This window comes from Canis lupus, chromosome 22 (assembly GCF_048164855.1).
Source record: "Canis lupus baileyi chromosome 22, mCanLup2.hap1, whole genome shotgun sequence".
NCBI lineage: Eukaryota > Metazoa > Chordata > Mammalia > Carnivora > Canidae > Canis > Canis lupus.
In genome coordinates this window covers 32,976,077-32,995,826 of record NC_132859.1, presented here as the reverse complement: position 1 = coordinate 32,995,826, position 19,750 = coordinate 32,976,077, and the positions used below count along the sequence as shown (strand labels likewise).

The window sequence follows — 19,750 nt, the reverse complement described above, 5'->3', positions numbered from 1 at the left end:
TATAAATAGGCAGTTTCAAAGGCCACCTGTGCCTTTACAGAGTACCCTCAGTTTAGCTGTGCCTCAGCACTTGTCACTCTGCACTATAGTTGTCAGCTTACCTTATCCGCCTCTACCTCTGGATTGTTTATTTTTTGAGAACAGAAATGTGTCTGGTTGTACACCTACTGCTTAGGCCAGTGTTTAGTAGAATTTGAAATGTTTATTGGATCAATGACTAAATAGATGGATAAATTATCGGTCATAAGTACAATGAGAATCCTTTATAGAGTTCGTGCTTCCTGGTTCACTCAGTAGAATTCCTTCTTCTTTTTTTTTTTTTTTTAAGCTCATCTTGAAATGTATTTGCTACAGAACATTTAGGTATGGCAGACTTATAAAAAATTATTTTTATTAGGAAAAATCTAAAATATAAACATAAGTAGATAAAATAGCATAAGGCACCCTGTTGTATGCTGTGGCGGACAAGCCGTAGGAGGCCTCCCATGTTCCCCACCTTCAGATGTTTATACCTTTGTACAATCCCCTCCTGCTGAGTGTGTGCAGAACCAGTAACTTGCTTCAGTAGAATACGATGAATTCAATGCCACCTCCTTGTGATTAGGTTACATTACGTTATATAAGATTTCCTTTTGGGGCACCTGGGTGGCTCAGTGGTTGAGCATCTGCCTTCAACTCAGGTTGTAATCCCAGAGTCCTGGGATCAAGTCCCACATCAGGCCCCACAGGAAGCCTGCTTCTCCCTCTGCCTATGTTTCTGCCTCTCTCTTTGCATTTCTTTCATGAATAAATACATAAAATCTTAAAAAAAAAAAAATTCTCTCTTGCTAACAGACTTGCTCCAGAAACTCCCCTTGCTGGCTGGCTGGCTGAAGTAAGCAGCCATATCGGGAAAGCTCACATGATAGGGACCTGAATGTGGCCTCTCAGAGCTGAGGGTGGTTTCCAGTCAACAACCAGTGAGAAACCAGGGTCCTCAGTCCTTCAGGAGAATTATTTTTAAAGAAATAGAGTGAATAGCTTATCTAAGAATTCCCTATGTGACCTTGAGTCAACCCCTTATCTTCTCTGGGTTTCAGTCTTTTATTTTTTTTATTTTTATTTTTTTAGAAATTTTTTTTTTTTTAATTTATGATAGTCACAGAGAGAGAGGCAGAGACACAGGCAGAGGGAGAAGCAGGCTCCATGCACCGGGAGCCCGACGTGGGATTCGATCCCGGGTCTCCAGGATCACACCCTGGGCCAAAGGCAGGCGCTAAACTGCTGCGCCACCCAGGGATCCCGGTTTCAGTCTTTTAAAATAAAAAAATTTAACTCAATAAGTGGGAATTCTATTCCTGGAGGAGGGATTCAAGGTAATTTTTAGCAGAAATCATAGTGCTACAAAGACCATTTTTATTTATTTATTTATTTATTTATTTTTTTTTTTTACAAAGACAATTTTAAATAACATTGAACCAGCTAGTGAGAAAGCTGTATCTCTTAGAATGTTCTTCCAGTTGTACCTCCTTCTGAATAAAGCAAGGAGAGAGATTCATTTTGGAACCAGCCTATCCTGCACGCCTCGCTAAACTTACTGACCTCTCTGTTGAACAGACAGGATGGGTATCAGGCACAGTCTTCAGCAGGACTCCTGAGCTAAAGTTTAATAAGGGTTTTTGTCTTGCACCCATTTTGGCAGTTATCTTCCATGGGCGGCACATGGATTTCTATTTCCTGAATAATATAATGTTTCCTCCATAGTGAGTTAATTTTAACAGATTGTTAGGCAAATAATCTCAGTAAGGTAAATAAAGGGAGTATTTGGACAAGGCAAGGGTTGTGATTATGATACCAAACCTCTCAGATATTTACCTGGATGATTCTTCCTCCATCCTCGATTCTGATGACACTGTCACTGCCTGGTAACCGCGTGGCATACCTAAAACCTTTTAAAAATCTTCTCCGCCCTAATGACCTGGGCACTTTTCCTTCATACTACCAGGACCAGAAAACTATTACCAGACACTTTACAGTTGGCACGTGATAGCTACGTATCCATATTCCGGGGCTCCAGCCCACCTCAGCCTTGCCCTCTATGCCCTGTTGTTCTGTGTGGCATCGGTTACACAGTATCCTACACCTCCTCTTCAAAGCCTTTTCCAGGAGCTGCTCCCACTAAGTTCTTTGGTCCTGCAGTGATGAGTGGAGAGCTAAAATGGAACTGATCAGAAGGACAGATCTTTAAGAAATTCTGTCTCCAGGAGTTAAAAACAGTCCTTGACCTTTAAAATATTCCTTCATAAACATGCTTAGTGCCACTTGAACATGATGAAATGCCCTTTCATTTTCTCTGTGTCATTTATATGACCACCTTATCTTTATCTCTCATCAAAGGACAGAATTTTGAGGCCACGAAACCCAGCTTATTTTTTTTCCCCTGTGAAGGAGTACATCCAGAGCAGTATTATGTTGATTTTCTATTTGGATCAAAAGGAAAAGGATCCTGTGGAGAATTCTTCCGGCATTCTCAAAGACAGAAGACAAGGGTGAGGGAGAGAGGGATTGAGGAGATCCATAGAGCAGCAGCATCAAATACAAAGGAAAACACAAAATAAAAATGCACAAATGACAATTCAAGCCAAATAGGGGATGCTGAAAGCCCATATCTTTTGCTTAAACTAAGAAGAGCAGATTGAGACATTAGTGCTGAGCCTTCCTTATAGATTAAGCAGAACTCTGTTTTGATTTTTACTAATACAGATACTTCAATACCTGGACACTTAAAAGTGTGAACTTATTTGATCAGAGCCACAAAGAGCAAACAGAGGAGTACTGGGCAGTGGGTCGGTAGGGCTCCCTGGAGCTATGTGAGGAATCCAGCCAGGTTTATAATTTTTTTTTTCAATTGAGGCATAATTGACATATGAAGTTGTAATCATTTCAGGTGTACAACATAATGATTTGATATTTGTATGTATTGCAAAATGATCACCACAGTAAGTCTAGATAACATCTGTCCCATATATAGTCACAAAATTTTTTTCTTGTGATGAAGACTTTCAAGATCTACTCTACTAGCAACTTTCAAATATGGAATAGAGTATCATGAACTATAGTCACCATACTGTATATTACATTTCCAAGACTCTTTAAATCTAATTACTGGAAGTTTGTTTGTACCTTTAGACACCCTTCACTCATTAAGCCCACCGCAGACCACAGCCTCTGGCAACCACTTGTTCTCTGTTTCTATGAGCTTGCTTTTATTTATTTCTTTCTTTGTTTTTGGATTTCACGTATTAGTAAAATGATATAGTATTTGTCTTTCTCTGACTTATTTGCCTTAGTATGATGTCCTCAAGGTCCATCAATGTCATTGTACATGGCAAGACTTCATTTTTATGGCTCAGTAGTATTCCACTCTATGTATATACCATATCTTCTTTATCCATTTGTCCATGGGTGGACACTTAGGTTGTTTCCATATCTTGGCTATTGTAAATAATGCTACAATTAACATAGGATCCATATATCTTTTCAAGTTTTTGTTTTCATGGATAAATACTCAGTAATAGAATTACGGGATCATATGGTAATTCTATTTTTAATTTTTTGAGGAACCTCCATACTATTTTCCATTGTGGCTACACAAATTTGCATTTCTAGCAATAGTGTACAAGGGTTCCCTTTTCTCCACATCCTTGCCAACACTTGTTATCTCTTGCCGTCTTTGATAAAGAGCCATTCTAACAGGTGTAAGGTGATATTTCATGGTGGTTTTGATTTGCATTTCCCTGATGATTGGTGAGTTGGACATCTTTACATGTGTCTGTTGGCCATGTGCATGTCTTCTTTGGGAAAATATCTGCAGAACCTCTGCTCAGTTTTTAATGAATTGTAGGATTTCTTGCTATTGAGTTCTATGAGTCCATTTTATATTGTGGATATTAACCCTTTATCAGATATATGATTTGCAAATATTTTCTCCCATTCCATAGGTTTCCTGTTCATTTTTTGGTTTCCTGTGCTGTGCAGAAACTTTTTCAATTGATGTAGTACCACTTTATTTTTGCTTTTGTTGCCTTTGCTTTTGGAGTCAGAGCCACAAAAATCATCACCAAGATTAATGTGAAGGAGCTTACCACCTACATTTTCTTTCAGGAGTTTTATGATTTTAGGTCTTACATTTAAGTCTTTTATCTGTTCTGAGTTAATTTTTCTGTATGGTGTAAGATAGGGGTCTAGTTTCATTCTTTTGCATGTGGCTGTCCAATCTTCCCATCATCATTTACTGAAGAGACTGTCCCTTCCTCACTGTATTCTTGGTTCCTTTGTCATAAGTTAATTGACCATATATGCAGGAGTATATTTCTGGGCTATCTATTCTGTTCCTTTGACCTTTGTGTCTGTTTCTATACCAATACCATACTGTTTTGATTACTATGGCTTTGTAATAGAGTTTGAAATCAGAGAGCATGATGCCTTCAGCTTTGTTCTTCTTTCTCAAGATTGCTTTGGTTATTCAGGTTCTTTTGTGTTTCCATACAAATTTTAGGATTGTTTTTCCTATTTCTGCAGAAAATGCCATTGAAATTTTGATAGGGATTGCATGGAATCTGTTGACTGCTTTTGGTAGAAAGGATATTTTAATGATATTAATTCTTCCAATTCATGAGTACAGAGAGTATCTTTTCATTTATTTGTGTCTCCTTCAGCTTCTTCTATCAATGTCTTATGTTTTCAATGTATAGATCTTTTCCTTCCTTAGTTAAATTTATTCTTAGGTATTTTATTCTTTTTGATGCTATTGTAAATGGGATTGTGTTCTTCATTTCTCTTTCTGATAATTCATTATTAATATATAGAAATGAAACAGATTTTTGTATACTGAGTTTGTATCCTGTAACGTTTCTGAAATCATTTCTTAATTCTAACAGTTTTTTTGGAAAAGTCTTGGTTTTCTATATATAATATCATGTCATCTGCAAATAGTGGCAGTTTCGCTTTTTCGTTTCCAATTTGGATGCCTTCTATCTCTTTTTCTTGCTTAATTGCTCTGACTAGAACTTCTAGTACCATGTGGAATAAAGTACTGAGGATAGGAATCCTGTCTTATTCCTGATCTTAGAGGAAAACCTCTAGGCTTTCACCATTGAATATGATGCTAGCTGTGGGCTTGTCATATATGGCCTTTATTATGTTGAGGTACACTCCCCTGTACCCACTTTCATATTCCAAGTGTTTGCATCCTGCATCTTCCCCAGTCATCTAGCCTTCTCATGACATGCCTTTATCATTTTTGTGAAATTGCCTTGAGTCCCTTTCTACATATTTTGGGAAGGCCAGCAGTCCAGGCAAGGCTTATTAAGATTTCTTGGTCATTACATGGTCATGGTCTTATCTAGCTCCAACTTCCCACAGTGATTCTCTCTTCTCTGCACAGGGTGATACTAGCATGGTTCACATCTCTTCTTTTCATTTAATTCCCCAAAACACACCAATGGAAGGCGGCTACAGGTAGCAGTTTTATCACATGTACAAGGGAGGGGAAGGAGTGGTTCCTTACAGCCTGGTAAACAACTAAAATTGGATATTGTGCTTCTTTGTCTTCATGAAAATTTCTTATTGTGTGACACTCCTCACTTGGCATTCAGGCCCCCTGCAATGTTTTCAATCTCTTCTCACATCTCCCCTTCTCTGCATGTCCATGCCTGTCTTCACCTCTCAGCCAGGCAGCTAGGGGCAACTCAAAATCTTCCCCTTGTTATGCATGGTATTTTGACTCTCATGGTGAGGCTTCTCCTGCACCTTAAGAGAGAGGCATCACCAATCCCAGGTGATTTGTCTAACCTGGAGACTTTTACCTAAACAAAGCATTGACTCCCTTTATGTAAATTGTGACACTTCCCTATGCTCCAGAGTTCCTTTCATATCTACACTCATTCCTAGGAGTTGATCTGCCCACTTCATATTAAATGGCTTGAACTGTACAAGTCAAAGCTTCTCCTTTCCACTTTTGAATAACATTCATCTTTGTTCTTCCCCCTCAGACCGCCCAGGGCTCGCCTGCGTTGAAAGAATAGAAAAATACCAAGATAGTTTCCTACTGGCCTTTGAACACTATATCAATTATCGGAAACATCATGTGACACACTTTTGGCCAAAACTCCTGATGAAGGTGACAGACCTGCGGATGATTGGAGCCTGCCATGCCAGCCGCTTCCTGCACATGAAGGTGGAATGCCCCACCGAACTCTTTCCCCCATTGTTCTTGGAAGTGTTCGAGGATTAGACTGATTGACTTCATTCTCATAATTCCTACAGCACTACTGGGTGTCATTTCATTCCATTGCCTAGCTCTTCTTTGTTTGTTCCTTTGTTTCTTTGTGTTGGGAGGGACTGTTTGGGGGTAAAGGGAGGTAGTCCTTAGCATAGACATGGATGAAATTGCCCCTTGAATGCGGGTACTTGTAACTATTGCATTTTGTTCTCCAGTCCTTTGATGTGAATGCTTTGAAGGTTTTACAGTTGTGGAGGTGGGGTGGGGACAATCATTAATTCACCAGCACCAACCATCACCAGCTCCCATCTGTCCCTGGTCAGAGACTCAAACAAAATGGCACAGCAGAAGATTAATGAAGCCTTAAAGCCAAGATAATATGGTCATCTTGATCCAGTCCTGATTTTTGCAGGGCTCAAATTAGCATGGCACAGATGACCTTTTTGGTTAGATGTGGCTTTCAGCTTTCTAGGGAAAGGTCTGAACTGATTTTTATCTATTCAAGAGCATGCTGTTTTCAGCTCTCTTCATTCTCTCCTGGCAGCATAACTTGGAATGTATAGGAACATTTCTTCCTGAAAAATCAACTATCCTTTCACTCTAATTTTTATAATCCTATGATTTCATTCAAGTTATACAAGAGTGTGACTCTCAAAGATGTGCAGGTATTTGACTGACTAAGGGAAATAATTCTCCTCAGTAAGCCCAAAGAAATTCAAAAGCTTCACTAATGGCAGTGACTCGACAGTTTCCAAAAATCCACATGGCATTACCTCAGAGTAGGAAGGCTTCTTCACAATTTAGGCTCAGAGAAAATTTCCACCAAAATCAAACCAATTTGCAGAGCGTTGTCACTTTTCAATGACATCTGATCTGTCATCTCCCAAACTCCTGAAGTTATTTAATCCTGATTGCATCTTTGCTGAGCTGACAACAGATCTCCCTACGGATTAAATCTTCTAATCAAGGAGAGATAACAAGCAGAAATTTGAGTCTTGTTCTGGAGGAATTTTGAGGAGAGATCAGTGCAGTACATTCTGAGTTGAAGAAGGTACAGTGTTCTGAGAGTCTCTTCGTGTGCTCATGGTTCCTTTTGGTCTTAGATCCTCAAGGTCTTTGCTCTACAAACAGATGTTTCCTAGTCCCCTTTTCCCTCTGACTCTCAGGCTTGACTATCACTGAGCAAACCGGGTCCGGCCACTGACCCTCTAGGTCCCTCTGAGAGCATTGCCCTGACAGATATTTCACAGAAAAAACCTGCAGACCATGTACACAAACATTCACCTTCTTTGCCTCACCCTCCTCCCTGATGACAAAGGCTGTAGTAGCTCATGCCCAGAAAACCCATGGTGACCCCTGATCATTTCAACTCCAGAAAATGGGCCAAGATGGTACCCATGCAATTGAATGTATCTTGTTCTTCACTGGTGTGGTAAACATAAACTATTCTTTGACTTGCCTTGAACTGCCTTATCCTGGAAACATTGGGGAAAATAAGCCATATCCATGAGATTTAACTAAAAACAAAGGAATGCAAGTCACCGTGAAAACCAAGTGAATTAATTCTTTTTTAACTTGCCCAGAAGTCAGGGTGCCTGAGTTCTACTTTGCGCTCTGTCAGCTGGTAGATCTGTGACCTTGAGTCTTGGTTTTCTCACCTAGGGAAAAGTCATGAACTTTAAAATCCTTCCCACCTTTAATATTGTACTAATTTCAGGGGGGAAATCTGTTCCTATTTGATGGTTCCTTTCATATTCAAATTTCTAGCTTGATTAGGTAGAAATTATGGCCCTCTTAACAATTAGGGAAAGCATACTTGGTATTGAGTCAAAACAAGAATTTGACACACTACTCATCAATTATGTAAGGAAAGGCAGAATGGCCTTGGAAAAAGAAGAGGAACAGCACTGAAAAACCTAAGTGTGATTGGGAATAATCTAGAAGGAAAAAAATATGTTTAATATGCAAAAGTGATTATCCTGGCTTCTGAGGAACAGGAAACAAGAATATCGCTATGGAACTAGCTAAGCAAAGAAAGAAAGTAGGGGAAGAGATTAAGATTATGAACATGAAGTTCATGGGCAGATTACCTGCTTTGACTTATCTACAGACGGTTGGTTTTGTTTTGTTTTCTCTAAGGCAGCCTCTAGCCAGTCTCCTGAAGTCCTTGCTTTGTTAGCAACTTAGCTCGCTCTGTTGACTCTCCTTGGAGAAGTACTCTTTGAAACACAGTACCTCTCCAGGGTAACTCTAAGAAGCTCCGTGCGTTGAGAGGCAACTCTTCTCTCAGAAGGGGAGAGGAAGGCAAGCAGGTGGGGTCCTGGAGGGTTCACAGACCTGCTGGGCATCAAGCCTTCCCAGGAGAAAGTTTCCTCGATTCATGTCACAGAGATTCCCTAGAACATGAGACACACCCAGATTCAAATAGAAGTAGAGTCTGATCTGAGGCTAAATCTGAATCCTTTGGGGATTAACCATGACTGGGCATTGGCCAAATGGTACAGTATATCTACAGTAATCCAGCCAACCCCAAGGACATTTCGGTTTGAGCCTAGGATCCTTAAATGATTGCCTTAACCAGGCAAACTGCTGATCTAAAACTCTTGTAGGCTGAGTGCTTTATGCTGAGTAGGACACTCCTTAAAGTACTTCAGTTTGAAAGGAAAGGCTGCAAGGACTCAAAGGATCATGACTCTGGGGCCGAAATGATTCATTTCTTCTGTAACTGGTTGAGGTATTTAATGAATCTCAAGACTCCATCTCATAAAACTCAATCAGGAGGGGTTTACTCTGGAATTTTTTAAACATTTTTTCTTATATTGTCCCGCCTTTCAAATCAAGTGTGGACCTGATTGAAACCCCTCACAGAGGGGAGACATCCCAGTAAAGGAGAACACACCTGTACCACTGGGATTCTTATTTATAAATCACTTAACTTTGGGGGATGAGTAGTTGGGGGGGGTGTGCAAGTGTGTGCGTCTGTAATCCTCAAGTGTACTTTGCTCTTCAATTTAATTGTGCAGTATTTCAAGAAATAGTGAAAACAGTAAGATCTCTTCTTCTTTATGATTCTGCTCAAAACACCACGTGCTGCCTCAGAGCTTTTTCTAGTCCCCATGAGCCCTGGTCCTCAATGACGTGCTTGCCGTGTTGATGCCTCGGCCCCGTGACACCCCCTCACCTGTGCCCCAAGTGACACCTGTTCCTTCTGCAGCGTGGCCGTCAGTCATCGGGACGGACCACCGGGCTCCGCTCCAACCACGCCATTCGCATTGCTCCCCTGTGGACAGTGCCCGAGTCTTGGCGCCTCCACAGCACTGAGCCCCCGAGAGACTCAGCCTCCGTGGAACTGCTGAGAACCCTCAAAGCATGTCATTGTCAGTGATCCATTTTTATTCTATGGAACTCTAACCTATTTGTGTCATATTGACCTTTTGATGCATGAGTCATAAATTATGAAATCGGTCTTATGGTTTTTGAAATGTAGCCAGCATTTGTAAGGCTAAACCTTTTTCACAAACTGAATTTAAGTGAATAACCAAGCGGCGGCTCTTCTCCTGAAGGAGAGTACTTATGGACATTTGAATCTCTTTGCCCTTTTCAACAGCTATGGCATCAGGTTCTAAGACAAGCTTGTAATTTTTCCTGTTATTTTAATAATATGGAAATATTAGCATAGTGTTTCTTTTGATAGTGATAGACTATAATCCATATTTAAATTTTATAGAGAAGAAATTTTATTGTACTGTGATGTAGATATTTATTATCCAGGTAAGGATTTGCCCGGTGTGTATTTTTTACAATTGAGACATTTTACTTTAATCTTTAAAAAAAAAAAAAAAAGACATTAAACACACACACACACAGAACAGACTGGGGGGAAAAAAGGTTTGGCCTTATTACAGAATTTTTACTGTGCTGTATAAATGTTTGCAAATGCAAAAAGTGTGCATTTCTAGTGTGTTTCCACATTAATTAATGCCGCCTTCAAGAGCAATATCGTGTAGGTAAAACGCTGTTTGTGGCTTTCTGTCGCACAGTTAAAGCTGACCCACCTTATGCACAAGACAATCAAATATAAATCTGTCCTCCTCAGGATGCAGACAATACTCATGTCAATTACGGAGCACAATGAAAGACAAAAGAAGACACTTTATTTAATTACACAGGTACTGTTGATACAGAAGAGAGAAGGGCATGACTGAGCTGATGTTACACCACTTCTTTGTTTTGGTTCTTCCTAATTGGCATTTTTCATTTGATTATAGAGCCGAGTTCTCTATGTTTTCTCCAGAGAAAACACATTTTCCCCCTCAAAATGTCTTCATGCCCTGAGAATCAGAAAAATACTGCAAAGTAGGAAAAGATTTACAGTCATTGGAAGATACATGTTTTGCAAACAGTGTTAAGTGATATTGCTAGGTTGGTAATATTTTTTTCAGCCTAAAACTCTGTTAAAATCTGTGATCAAATGTTTTAAACTATCCAAAAAAGAAAATTTGTATATTTGGGAAAAATGAATTTTTACATAGCTTTTGTATGCAGATATTAAATTGTAATTATGAATATAGTGGGCGTAGATAAACTCATAAGCTTCAATTCTAAAAAAGAAAAAAGAAAAGCTTATAACGGACATACTTGCCAGTCTCTTTCTTTAAATATTATTATTTTCTAAATAAGCACAGGTTCGCCTGCTCTTTTCACCTCAGCTGCTTCAAAGGGAGGGAAACTGGGATATAAGGGCATTTATTTCATAAGCATCTACTAGAATAAATGCATTTCCTTAGGAGGAAGGTATAGAGGTAGCAGGGAGAAGTAATAGGCTGATGAGGAACTATATTCTCAGAAGGCGCCACAGAGGTGGGTGAGGAGGGAAGAATTAAATTTCTGCAGCTCCAGGATTATTCATCTTACCTCAAAATGTTCCAAAATATTATTCATGGAATTATACTCATCTCAGCTATCAATATGTATCTCTATGTCCATGACCCTGAACACATGTTAAATAGGACTCTTTCTGTGATGAGTAACAAAAAAGCTAAATCAAACTGGCTTGTGCATAAAGGAAATTTATCTACTGTAATATCTGAAAACTTCAGGAGTCAGGCATGGCTGAATCTGAGTGCTCAATCAGTATTTGTCAGGAGATACCCCTGTTCATGTTTTTGTGTAGATTTCCCTCTGTAGAACTATCCTTTCTGTAGACATCATGCCCACAAGCCTTTTACCTTATGGTGCCCCCCACCCCACCCCATCACCTCCCAGATTAGTCATAAAGCTCCAAACCAACTAAAAAGTGTTTCTTTTCCCCAGCAGTTCCAGTAAAAATCCTGGACTTAATCCACATTGGCCCAATTCCAGTCACACGCCCATTCCTGAGCCAATCACCGTGCTGCAGAGGACATATATACTAATTAGCTTAATCCTCTGATATACTGGAAAGGGGATAGGGGGGTTTGTATAATCAGTCCTATCTAAACTACGGACTGACAGGTGATTCCCCAAAGGAAATTCTACGAATTCTATGTCTTGCTGCTAGAAAAAGTGGGGAGGAAGAACAGCAAGCAAAACCAACAAAATGTCCACACCAACAGCTAAGACTGAGAGGATGTCCATTTTCAGTAGAGCAGCGGAGTCTCCTTAACACAGAGGAAGCTCATCACAATTTGGCCAGGACATGAACCAAAAAAACACTTTCTAAAGGAGATTGTCTGATTATATCCTACCTGGCTCATGAAGGAAGGCAGTCCAGGTAAGATGGAGCAAGTATTTATTATTTTCCTGGGCTAGATCAGGTCAGAATACTATTTCCTGGGCCCTCTTGCTCTCTCCTCAAATGACATGTACACTTTTATATTTGTCTCTTTTCTACATTATGTATCTTTCTCTCTTTTTTTTTTTAAGATTTTATTTATTTATTTGAGAGCATAAGCAGAGGGAGAAGGGGCAGAGGGAGAAGCAGACTCTTCACCAAGCAGGGAGCCCGATGTGGGGCTCAATCCCAGGACCCATAATGTACCTTTCAACTCCATCCTAATTAACACATTTTCCTCTCTCAAAAAATTACTTTATTCCTTTTGTTTGGGAGAGTTTTTCACATATATATTCCAGCTAGGTACAGTTCTTAACCCCTTTTTACATAGGCAAAGCTAGTCCAAAATTAATGTGGTATCTAATAGTTTGATTCAGGCTATGGAGCTGGTGTGATCTCACAAACCTGGAGAATTCCAATAATCTTTAATGAAGAAAAAAACAGAATGAAGTTGCTTTGCTTCCCCACCTCACAATGACAAATCGCCGTGGCTTCATACTTAGCTACCCAGAGCATGTTAGCTTTGTAAATAAGTGGACCTGTCATTGGGTTCCTGTACACAAGATCTGACACATTAAATGCAATATGTTTGTTCAAACCAAAGCAAAAGTCAGTAAAGCTACTGAAATGTTGAGTGTTATGGATACCTTTTGAATGTGTGTCTCTGAGGATCCATGGGCTACCTGACAAAAATGCTCTATGTATTGAATCCATTTACACTATATACTGATGAAATCATCAATGAAGCCTGTGTTAGTAAAATGGCATCATCTGGATGTTATACTAAAAGGAGAAGAAAGCTGTGCTAGCCAGTTTTTGCATTGCTAGGTATGTGCTACCCAGAAAGCAAGGGTATGTGCTACCGTACTATTAGGGAAAGTAGCCCCGCGAGAAACAAGAGTGGAGTAGAAAGAGCATGAGTCAGGGTAGGAAAGAGAGTATATACATGGGTGCATTGCTGAGCTGGTCACACCAAGCACAATAGGGTGCTCAGTCATGCAAGACTAATTTCCGAAGGGCCAGATGAACTATTGTATCTCAGGATAGTTCATCTGAGAGTGGAGAAATAAGAATTTATCTACTAATACTCATCTCTCATTATCAAAACTAAGGCTGACTCCCCTCTCCATCTACACTGTACATGCCTGGCCACAGAGCAGGTCCTGTGGTCTCATGCTTCAGGAGCAAAAGCAATCCCCCAGGTGGGGAAAGTCAATGTTCACTTCCACAGTTGGGCAGAGCCCATCTAGACTGGGTGGCAGACCAGGTGGCAAATGGGGTGAAACCACTAGTCCTGGCCTTTTTGGAAACAGCAATGGAGCTTAGAGGATCTTGCAATGATCCGACACAGGGGTCCCTCCAACCAACACAATCTTCTGATTATCTGGAGAAAGAGCATAGTAGTTCAAAGTTCCAAAGAAAATCATGAAGCTCAACCAATGAACCAAACCTATATTTCACTGTATCATGAATTTGTGTGTATAGGGGCTTTTAATTTAATGCAAAATGGTCATGTAAACTGTCCATCTGGCTATATTTTCTTGCAGTAGTTGAAAAAATACATAGACTGTTCTTTTCATTATACTTCTCAGTTTTTCTTATAGGTGGCTCATTTCAAGGGCAAATCTTTTTCTATATAAATATCTAGCTGAAAATTTTATAGGAGCCAATGGGTTTTTTAAATAATTTTTCATATACAATTTCGCTCTGGTACAAACATTTGTGGAAACCAAATCTATGAAAAATTAAGCCAGATGAGGTTGCAATGAATACTCTTCTTTCAAGACAGATGGATAATTTCCCCTTTATTTTCTTTTAACTTTCTTGTTCATAGCACTAATCACAATGAGGGAGGCAGATGCATATAGAGTAAACCCCCAAGATAGAGAATTTGAAAATCCTTGTGCCCACAGACCCCAATGGATACAGAGATTTGAAAAGCACTTGTCAGTTTTATCTTGAGTCCTAGAAAGATACTGCAGATATGTAGTTTTTATCACAGTTATCGTAGATATGTAGCTTCTCTGAATTCTAAGGATTTTATGAATTCTCCTGTGAGCATGTTTAGCCTTGAATAGAGCTTTTGGAATGTCTTTTCCATTCCCTAAAGTGAGAGCCAATTAGAATCTTTGTAACAATAAATCATATCAAAAGATACAGAACCCAAGACCACCCAGGATCATTCATTGCTAAGTAAGCTTCCTTGTGAGAATCCAATCGAACATTTCAGAAAATTCAGTTTCATTTTCTCCAGCACTTTGACAAAAGTACCACTCATCAGTTACTTGTCACTCAAGAGTCCCAGCAGCCATCCCAAAGGATGTATAGTTTGTGCTGTCTTCCAGACTTCTTTACTGTCACGCTGGAGTGTATAATAATGGCCCACCTTGTAGTGAACTCCTACTCTGTGCCAGGAAGCATACCAGGCCCTCTACATTACCTCTAATACTCCAACCAAACCTATTAGGTGTTAGTATCTTCATTGGACAATGGGGAAATGGATGCTCAGTGTGAATAAGCAACTTCTCCAACATCAAACAGCTGACAAGTGCCAAGGTGCCATAGAGTTCCAAGATCCATGTTCTTTTTACAACCTGCACTAAGACAGCACAAAGCTTTAGGCTCTGAAGGAAGAGAAAAGGCATCACTGCTCTGGAAATATTCACCATCCTCCTCCCCAAAAGGCTCACCTGCTCTAATGAAAAAAACCTTGCATTCTGAAGAAAGGCCACCACCTCACCTCTCACTAGTTTGTATCTATTGCAAAACCACTTGCAGGTGTTGCAATATTAAAGAGTAATTTCTCTTTGCAGGACCTATTTATACCTTAGCTGGCTTGTTGATGTGTCAGTCTAACAACAGGACATTTTTGTTTTACTAAGCAATTTGGGGTGTGAGCAGTTAAGTTTGGGGAGAGCCATACTGCTCTGCATAACAAGAGGAAAAGAATTTATAGCAATAGAGTTTGAGGAAGGCAGGGGGAGGACAAGGAACCAAGTGACAGAAGCACTTAGGCTTCAAGATGTGACACCATGCCATAACTCCCTCAGCTTCAGATAATCAAATGAAAATTGCAAATGTACAGTACAAGTGAATTTCTTGTGGAAACAAATGAAAAGGGACACCAACATATCATGTTGATAGGAGCAGGAGAGCCCCAAAGCAAAGGGTATCTTGATAATATAATTATTCCACAATTCATAGAATTCTGAAGCTTGCTTTGTTTGGTTCCAAAAAATTGAGAGTTTCTCAAAGCAATTTCATGTGGCTCTTCAGAGAGGGCTCTGGCTGACATCTGGGAGACACATTTGCACATAGGGATTTAAATTAGTAAACTGAAGGTCCTTGTGGAACTTTCCACAGGAAAGCAACAAGAACCTTTTTTACCCAACTTTTTTTTTCTTGAAAAATTCTTTAAAAAAAAAATTTTTTTTAAAGTAATCTCTACGCTCTGTGTGAGGCTTGAATCCACAACCTCAAGATCAAGTCACACATTCTTCTGACCAAGCCAGCCAGGTGCCCCCCTCTCTTACCCAACTTTCACTCTCACTTGCAATTAAAGGAGGACAGCAAACATCTTAAACAAAATATTAGCAACAAAACCCAGATATAGTCAAAATTTTTTACAATATTTGCAATGTCTGAAACATCTAGAGGATTTGTATGAGGAATAAACAGCTAGGTTTTCCAAATCAACAAGGAAAAGACATGAAATTCAATAGAAAAATAGAATATTCACAAATGGCTGACAAATACATAGAGAGATGCCCTGCCCTCATTTGTAATCAGAAGTAGGAAAGCTGATGCCATTTCATATTCAAAACTTAGGCAGCCAGAAAATATCTAGTGTTAACAAGAATATGAGAAGATAAGCACGTCATCTTCTACTAATGAGAGTGTAAACCGGCCCACTGCAGCTCTCCTAGAGTTGATGGCTCTGCACAACCAGGATTCCATTCCCGGGGAACACCCTCAACCTCACATGGATCTATAAGCATTCTTATCCTAGCATCACAGACCTTGCAATACCAGAGAATTGAGTTCAGGGGAGGAAGGAGAAGAAGAATATTGGGTGGAAGGCCACCCATCATGGAAATCACTGCAGCATCAGAAACACTGGACTAGAATCGCATATAGAAACACTTAGGAAACACCATACTAGGTATGCCAACTGAACACAGATAAATGAAACACCATGTGTTTTACATGACATCGTACATGACCAAGGACATGTACCAAACACATTAGACTAGGTGCCCATGTAGGAGAGATGAGAAAAAAATGAAATAAAACAGAAGGAAGGCCGTAATAGGCTGATGATTTTAACCATCATGAAATGGAGAATATGATTATCTCAAGACCCTGCACCTGTGGTCCCCACAAAATCTTGCCAGGTTTTAATCATCCCTTTATTATCTCCTCCCTGAGTTACCCCTCTGTAAAAATGGACCTTGTATGGTCAAGTAACAGAATTCTGGTGAGGCACACAATCTATTGCCTCAGAATCAGGGAGATGAGATCAAAAGTGGCTCAGAGATGAGGAGAGGAAGAAAAGAGAGAAAGATGTAAACCATCTTGGTCGATGAACAGTCTTCCAGCTGCAGAACTGTGTTTCCAATCACCAATATCACATGTGAAACTCCACCGTGTTAGGAAAGAGAGAAAAGGCTCTGGTTCAATCGCTGTGCTCACATCGCCACCCCAAGGATCCCTGGCAAATCCTTATCTGGACAGATAGCTAAACCTCCATCAGAGTTCTAGAAACGTCTCATCTAGAAATCCTGGCATTTATAAGCCTCATTCAGGGTGATAATGGGTGAGTAAACTTTATTTAAAAGGCCAAGATAGAGCCACGAAGTCTCCTGAGTATCTGTTGAGTGTCTGCTGAGAGACAGGCCCTAGGATCTAAGGCTGTGCTGCCCAGGACAAGAAAGAGGAGATGGCCTTTTGCTGCCACTACTCCTTCTTTAAGACCAAATTAACAAGACTCTTTTATTTTTATCAGCTTGGTACTGAATATTCAATGTTTGTGCCACGTAAGTGGGTTAAGCAAATTTAAACTAAACTATTTCCATCTTTTCCAAGTTCTTCTAATTCAGAGGGCTTATGAGACAGGACCCAATCCACTTCATATGGGGAATGATCCAAGAAATTAGGAATATTTAGCCTGTAGAAGACATGTCATTCTAGCTCAGATCCAAGATATTTGCCAGGTAGAACAGGATATCAGTTTGTTTTGTGCTGCTTCCAAAGAGCATAGCCAGGATTGATGAGTGACAGTACTCAGGAGTCAATATCAGCTCAAAAGAAGGAAGAATTATGTCACAGTTAAACCGTCTACAAGTAGAAAGAGAGAGTTCCCGACCACTCTAGGTGTTTAAGCAAACACTAAATTCTTACCTAACTACAAGGTAGTAAGAAGACTAGACGTGTCGGAGCAAATGACCTCTCAGATCTGCACCAACACCAGGTCACATCATGACCATGTCCTCAGGGGTCTGCTCCCCATACTTACTCATGTTTTAGGCTGTTCCTCATGCTGTATTTTAAGTTTTTTTGAGGAGGGGTGTCTATAGATTGTTTATTAGAGGTGGAGACAGAACTGTCCTCTGATGCACCTCCACCCCCCTTGCCGCCTCCCACCACCCCTCGGGCCTCACAGGATCTCAGGCTGCAGGTCCTCCGGGGATCCCAGTCTAAAGCCTACATCTGTTTCTTAGCTCATATCATCTTGGGTTCTACGCACACACACACACACACACATATACACACACATATACATATATATACATATATACCTGATGGCAGATTTTTCATAAATACTCCATCTGCTGTAAATATTGGTTCCTCTGAGTTTTAGAAACTTAGTGCAATGTATTAAAATCAAGCGTTAGGAAATTTCATGACCTCACCTATAACAACTCTTGTTTTGGAATTGGACTATTATTAAATTGTATCTAGCTCTGGACTATATTTTACTATATTCAGTGCTTCTTAAGGCTTCATAAAGTAATTTTTCCAAAAAAAAATTCATGGAAACATGTGAGATGAACCTCAGTTAGATACGACTTCTAATGCCACTTACTTTTAATGTATAATCATTCTCTACAAAAGCAGATGAGCCAGTAAAATAAAGTCTACCATCTGTCTCTCTGTGGTTTTTTTTTCAACAATCATCCTACTGACTCCTGAGAAAACCTTCTCTGTGCTGCCATGAATCAGACAGGCTGCTTTGAAACCATTACCAGAGAGAATGATGTGTCAGAATCAAAGAGCAACTCTAAGTGAGATAAAATATAGCAAATAAATTCTAGGATAGTCTGACACACTGGGAACATTATGTTGCCATTGGTTCATCAAAATTATGTCAAACACTGCCATTGTTATTAAGTCTCCATCATAACATGAATTTCATTTTAATTGCCCCTGGTTGAGACTCTGAACATTGGTTGTCTGCCCAGGCACGAATTTATTTTAACCAAAATTAGTCTTAATCAGCTTGGCTTCAGTAATGTTGTAGCCCTCCACACTCCACCCCCTACCCCGCAAAAAAAAAAAAAAAAACATACCGGGAGACAGTGTGAGAGGACTTTCCAACAATTCATAGATTAGAAAAGAACAGAAGTTTAAAAAAAAATTTTACAAGGGATTAATCCCTCTCCTACATTTCAAAATTTTTATTCAGCTTTAATGTTAGCAAAAGCCATGAATGTCCACTGTGGAAAGGAATCTGGAGAATAAAAAATATAGTGTGGACAGATAATCACCTTCTAATAGAACGGGGGGGCGCTTTTATTTTGAGGTTCTGCTGTAAGTTCCCAGCTTCTTCAATGTGGGTGCCGTGTGAGGCTGGAGAGCTGAGAAGACACTTTATTTTGAAAGTCTATCAAAAGTGGGCCTGATTAGATTCTGACCACTCCAAATTACCATGGATTATGGCAAGACTGAAAATGAGCTGATGTAACTTTTTCTTCCAAAATAGTGATTACAAGTCACATATTTACAAGGATTGATGACACCCAGTTTGTCGTAAAAACATTTCAACTGCAATCAGCCTCATCATCCCCAGGAACTGTTTCATTTCACATCCAAGTACAGACTCCTTTCCCTCCAGAAATAAGACCATACACTCCCCCTGGAAAAAAACTCACGAATACATTTCATACAGAAAGGAAAAGGATGGGTAACACACGGTGCCACAGATCTGAAGATCATGGTTCCGTGGCACATAAAAATAAAACTACTGACCCCAGAGATTCAAAGAAAATATACTCTTTTTTTACGATTTTATTCATTTATTCATGAGAGGTAGAGAGAGAGAGAGAGAGAGGCAGAGACACAGGCAGAGGGAGTAGCAGGTTCCTTGAAGGGAGCCCAATGCAGGACTCGACCTCAGGACCCCGGGATCACGACCTGAGCCTAAGGCAGATGCTCAACCACTGAGCCACCCAACTGTCCCCAGAAAGAAAGTATATTCTTAACTTGATTCCAAGACTCCCTTGGGAATTCTGAAATTTCTTCTCAGTAATCAACAAAATTTTTATTTATATTTTTTTTTCTTTTGGCTTCATTCCCAAGTTAAGTTTTAAATTTATCATAAGACATTTTTGATCATCCAGGTCAGCTCAAAATCAAAATTTCATTCATTCACTTGCATTCATGTTTACAATGCCTTT

The 19,750-nt window shown here is 39.8% G+C and overlaps 1 protein-coding gene and 1 long non-coding RNA gene across 25 annotated transcripts in view; one reads left to right on the top strand and one right to left on the bottom strand.

Moving 5' to 3' along the window:
- Positions 1-10,895, top strand: part of THRB (thyroid hormone receptor beta) — a 372,339-nt gene extending 361,444 nt beyond the window's left edge. For all 24 annotated transcript variants that reach the window (XM_072792979.1, XM_072792987.1, XM_072792997.1 and 21 more), the window contains one exon: positions 6,033-10,895. In XM_072792979.1, the coding sequence (XP_072649080.1) occupies positions 6,033-6,274 (242 nt within the window). In that variant the 3' untranslated portion in view covers positions 6,275-10,895. The remainder of the gene's footprint in view (positions 1-6,032) is intronic.
- The window catches only part of LOC140614127 (uncharacterized), a 71,455-nt gene that overhangs the window by 8,304 nt on the left and 43,401 nt on the right, over positions 1-19,750 (bottom strand). The gene's annotated exons all lie outside the window — the stretch shown is intronic.